General features: G+C 33.9%; 1 protein-coding gene across 1 annotated transcript in view; it reads left to right on the forward strand.

Annotated features, from left to right (window-relative positions):
* HPGD (15-hydroxyprostaglandin dehydrogenase) overlaps nucleotides 1–4,160 on the forward strand; it is a 31,467-nt gene extending 27,307 nt beyond the window's left edge. The window contains exons 6-7 of the mRNA XM_003899374.4: nucleotides 842–1,005; nucleotides 2,041–4,160. Of these exons, the coding sequence (XP_003899423.1) occupies nucleotides 842–1,005; nucleotides 2,041–2,179 (303 nt within the window). The 3' untranslated portion in view covers nucleotides 2,180–4,160. The remainder of the gene's footprint in view (nucleotides 1–841; nucleotides 1,006–2,040) is intronic.
* Nucleotides 4,161–6,000: the final 1,840 nt, after the last annotated feature.

Consider the following 6,000-nt stretch of genomic DNA (forward strand, 5'->3'; position numbering starts at 1 on the left):
TTTTCTGTACAGGACATCAGTCTTCTTACACTAAAGAACACTACACAGCACTTCTGCAGTGGGTTTAGCAGCCATTTTAAACAGCAGAATCACCAATAAGAAAGCACAAAATTAGAAAAACATGGCACGGCAGAGTATAGTCTTACTTGACCTCAGCAGGAACATGCACATCAGTGACTCAAATTTCTCACTGCCCTGTGCATGTCCACAAATAACCACAAATGCTCCACAAGTATTGGTTTCCAGGGTTACAGGTAAATTTTAGCAAGCAAATTTAACAAATTTGTTTATATGTAATTCATGAATAATGAGAATTGACTAATTTTTTAATAATTGCAAATAAAATCAGTAGTTGATAAATTAAGCCTAATAATGTTAGTCTGAAAATACTTAAATTGTCTTTCAGATAGGGCAGATTATTAAGAGTGTCTTTAGAATCAAAGTTCTAAAGATTTTCACTAAAAGTATTTTTAATTAAGTATTATTTGTTATACAACCACAATATCTGAAAGAAAACTTAGGATGTCAATTCTAAGTCTCAGCTGCTTAGCTTCAGGTTCCTGCAGAGTTCAGTAGATAAGAGAAGCTTACATAATTGTTTCCAGGAGTTGTCCAGTAATACTGATTTTTAAAAAATTAATTAGGTGAGACTTTCAGGAATTAATATAATACTTTAGGTATGTGTTATTTTACTATCTACTTACCAGTCATTGTTATATAGCTGGGAGGATATCTAACTAGTATTTTTTACATCAGAGAACTGTAAGATGCTTTAATGATCAGTTTGTCCTGTATTATATGTTTATGAAACTGCTGAAACCTACAACTTTCTAATTGGCAGTTGGCTGCTAATCTTATGAACAGTGGTGTGAGACTGAATGCCATTTGTCCAGGCTTTGTTAACACAGCCATCCTTGAATCAATTGAAAAAGAAGAAAACATGGGACAATATATAGAATATAAGGATCATATCAAGGATATGATTAAATACTATGGAATTTTGGAGTAAGTAAAACTGTATCTATTTTCTTTTAAATAATGAAACAAAGCATTTTTTAGACAAGCTATAAAAAGGGGTAAATAAGCTTATACAGTTGAGAAATGAACGCAAGCTTCAAACTTTTGGTTTGGCAAACTCTCTGGGAGAAAATTTTTTTTCTGGATGTGTGAATAGAATGTAAGTTTATACATTATGAATGCTACTTTGAAATATGTAAAATGCTTCATTACTACCTTCAGTTGTAAAGTTGACATTTAGTCACCTTTGAAGGCAATGATACCTTCTCTGCCTAAATTCCAAGCAATATTCAAATATACTCTTTGTGAAATATTGTAAGTTTTCGTAACTTCAACCACTTTTATAAGAAATAGTTGATACACACACATACTTTCTCAATGAATTATGTCAGAATTAGAGTAGTTGAGGATTTCACAGCACAGAATCATAGTTATCACGTTGAAGGAATCAGACCTGAGATCAAATCTTGGCTCTAGCACTAATCATGAACTTAGCCATCATACCTCTAGATGCTTCAATTTTCTCACATATAAAATAGAGATAATAGTGTAACAAACTTAGAGACTTTGAAAAAATTAAAATGATATATGTAAGGTACTTAAAACAGAAACTGGCAAAAAATAAAATTTTCAGTAAATGCTAGCTGTTTTCAATCATATTACTACACTAATAACATCTATATCTGGTAAGTCTAAGATCTACTGGTATGATAAAGATGAGAAAATGATCATTTGCTCAGTGAAAATAATGAGTATAAATTCCTCCTGCCAAAATGATAGAAGGTTACAGCTAAATTTATCAAATGATTTAGTTAATATCAATAGAAAAAAATCTAATTGAATAAATTAGATAAATAAGATATCTAATATGTAATTAAATAAAAACTGGAAGTAGCAATAGCTTAATGACACACATTTCCTTATAACATGTTCAAATTAATAGATTCTTCAGAAAATAACTTAAAATGAAGTGGTAACGTGCCTCATTCTTTCATCTCAAAATACTGTTTTCTTTATTTTTAGCCCACCATTGATTGCCAATGGATTGATAACACTCATTGAAGATGATGCTTTAAATGGTGCTATTATGAAGATCACAACTTCTAAGGGAATTCACTTTCAAGACTATGATACAACTCCATTTCAAGCAAAAAGTCAGTGAACAGCTTATGTGTTAGCCGTAGCCGTAAATAAGCACCAATGGCTTATATTCAGACCCTATCTTCATTTGAATATAGCTTTTAAATGAAATGTTACAGTTTTAAGTTTTCCTTCATGCATTTGATGATAAATATTTTCTAAATTTTGAGTGAAGTATATGGATAAAAAGTTATGAACTATTAAAATTGTGACGTGGACCAAAGCTAGGTTGTAATCTCAATAGTCTAAAAAATGATCAAAACAAATGATATTCAAGGAATATTCTGCTTTTCAGAAAGTGTATTTATATCTGTGTTTCATAAATATTAATGCTCTTCAGAACATCATTTTAAAGGAGATACTTGAATTGTTATTTAAATCAAACCAGATGTAAAACACTTACTTACGTAAAGTTCATACTTTAGAAGAGGAAAGCTACTTAACAAGGACAAATATTTCATAATAATAATTTCTACTTATATACCATCTTTCAACTGAACATTTCAGTTCTTCCAAGAGCTTCTTAAAGTAGCATATTTTGGGGGCAGTAGTTAAGGAATAAACTACAGTGTAAACATATCCCAGATGAAAACTGACGTATGGAAAAATGACAGAAAGTAACTGATTGACACTGTTGATTCACAGGTCAGTCTCCCATCTGGGAAAGATACTTCTTTCCTCTGCTCACTTTAAGAACTTTAACTGACTCCAAAAATCTCAGGAATTAAACTTTTAACAGTTACAGCAATAAAGAATAGTTAGTACTCCAAAAAAATGTTATATTTAAGATATGCTCAACAAGAAAAAAATGCAAATGTAACATTTTTTCAGATTACTTCTTTGTTGACTTGTACAGATTTCAAAAGTGCCTTTCAATACAACTTTTTTGTTCTTATCTCCATAAATTACTTAGTCTTCGATGTATAGGTGTCCAGGAAATGAAACCAATTTTGCCACAGACACAACTGTAAATGTTTTTGTACCTATGCTGAAACTCATAACAACACAGAGGTAAAGATAACTGTGAGGTTTTGCTTTTTTTGTTGTCAGCTGTCTTAAGAATCATTAAATACACCTGCTTTGGGTAACACTCTTTACAAGCAGTAATTAATGCTAATAACAATGAAAGCACAAGATTTCCAAATCAGTCGTTTTCTCAAAAAAATGTTGGATAAGTGACTCACCCTGTCTGCTAACTCCAGACCTCCCAGCCTGAGGCAAAATCTATCCATGTGAGGTTGATACAGATTTCCTAGAAGTACTGGAATGTTATCATATCTTGCCCTATTTTAATTCTGCTATAGAAAACTATTGCCTTCACTTTTAAGGATTAATTTGAATATGAGTAACTGTAGTCTAGATTTTCATTTAATGTGTTAGAGACAAAGTAGTGAACATCAATGAACATCTGATAGAGATAAATTGTAATCAGGCAAAAGCGTGTTTGTATGTTCTGGCAGTGACCAATCAGCAAATGATGTAGGTATGCCCAGTATCACTTATCTTCTGTATTTTTCTTCTGTCGTGTAAATATTATAAACTTTTATGGATAATTTTTGAACTAGTAGCCTTCAATATACATTCTGCTTTGAATTACTTTTTTCAAATCAATAAACTATGTAGACATTTAAAACCAAATCTCAAGTAGAACTGAAAAATGTGAGGTGCATAAGTTAAGTTAAAAACTTACTTTAAATCTTATGTTCTATAGGTAACTCTAAATAAATTCATACTGTTATATCTCTCTGTATACCAGTTGAGAAAATCATTAAATTGAAGTGTGGGGGAGGGGGACCTTGGTTTCTTGTATTTTTCAGTGAATATGCTAATGTAAATGGTATATTTTTGAAATGTGTTTTTCTTAGTAAAATGAAGTTGGTACTCTTAGAACAGCAACACTAGAAACATGTAGACATTGAGAAAAAGGTCGAGACTTCATAATGACATTGAAATGTCCTACAAATTTTATTTTCTCATATAAAAATAAATTTAGACACGTGTAATATCATTTAACAGTCAAGTGATTATATGACAATTTCTCCTTACTTTTGCTCTCTTTATAAATTTAGCACACTGAAGAGGTCTGAGAATGCAAATTTTGACAGAAGTTCAAGGTATTTCACATACTAAACATCATCGGATGGTTTTTCTTAAATTAGAATTTCAAAAGGGAAATGTACTGGTGCGTAGGAAAAGGTGATTGGATCCAGGGTCACATTTGTTGTCATAAGGTCTCCATCTCCTTTTCTCTTGTTAGCGTCCCTTCTGGGCAGGTCTCTCACATGATGACTTCCCGGATCTACAGGCCTGATTCCCAGCAGGTTCCAGTCCACCAAAACAAGAACTGATTTGGCCTTGCCTAGTTTATATGCCCACTACTGAGACAGGCCTTGTGGTCAGAGAGATAGCTACTCTGCCTGCCCAGAAGGAGATGGCATACCTCCCCAGAGCTGGTAGAATTATGGAGTGGGAAGGAGACAGGAGAGGTGGGCAGGACATTGACCTGAGTCCTATGGACTAAGACAAGGAGATGGAAAATTTCCAAAGGGAAAATCACACTGTCATTACCAGAAAGGTGAATGCATGTTGAGGTGACAAAAACAATAGCCACTGTAGAGAAAGAAAGAGTGAGTAAAAGATGAGTTACCTCTTGATCCTTTGGATAAGTTTGCATACATCTTGGTTCCTGTAACATGCCTAGATCCATGTTTTCAAAGTGTGTGAAAAACTGGATCACTCTGGATAGGGTATGATAAAAGAGGAGATAATGAATGGAAAATATAGGAGGCATCTCATGCATATATGATTCTACTCATTCTTGATATAAAATATATTTCTCATTGTGAATCACAATGAAAAAGGTTCAAAAGCTACTTGCTTTAATATTGACTGCAAAACTGCAATCATTGCCTCTAGACTTGCTTTGTTTTTGAGATTCTGAATATATGACCATCTTAATTCTACCATTACATTCAAGCTTATTAACATCCTTTCTTTTTTCTTTCCTTTTGTTGCTTTCCTTCGTTCTTAGACAAAGTCTCACTTTGTCACTCAGGCTGGAGTGCAGTGGCATGACGTGGCTCACTGCAGTCTCAACTTCCTGAGCTCAAGTGATCCTCTGGCCTCAGCCTCCCAAGTAGTTAGGATCACAGGCATGTGCCACCATGCCTGGCTAGCTTTTGTATATTTTTAAAACTCCTCCTGCCTTGATATTGGCACCATTTCTAATTCTTCCTACTAAAATCTCATTGTCAGCATATAGTTACATTAAATTTTATAAGATTTCTAAGGTTATCTTTGAACTATGAAACTACCTTTTCCCCACAGTTTTTAAGTAACATTTCCACACATAACATTCACTCATTCAACAAATAACAATTGGCTGGGTGTGGTGGCTCCTGTCTGTAATCTCAGCGCTTTGGGAGGCCTAGGCTAGTGGATCACCTGAGGCAAGGAGTTCAAAACCAGTCTGCCCAACATGGTGAAACCTCATCTCTACTGAGAAAGAAACAAACAAAAACATACAGAAATTAGCTGCACGTGGTGGCGGCTGCCTGTCATCCCAGCTTTCCAGGAAGCTGAGGCAGGAGAATTGCTTGAACCCAAGAGGCGGAGGCTGCAGTGAGCCGACATCACACTACCGCACTCCACCCTGGGTGACAAAGCAAGATTGTCTCAAAACAAACAACAAAACAAACACAAATAATTATTGAGAAACTGTGTTGTTGGAAAATTCATATATACATGTTTAAGTATATTATATTCTTTGTAGATGTTAGTGCAGACATGTATCAATTACTAGGTCCAATATGGAAAACAGCATTTGAGTCCTGAAGAAATGTA

Source organism: Papio anubis, chromosome 3, assembly GCF_008728515.1.
Source record: "Papio anubis isolate 15944 chromosome 3, Panubis1.0, whole genome shotgun sequence".
Lineage (NCBI taxonomy): Eukaryota > Metazoa > Chordata > Mammalia > Primates > Cercopithecidae > Papio > Papio anubis.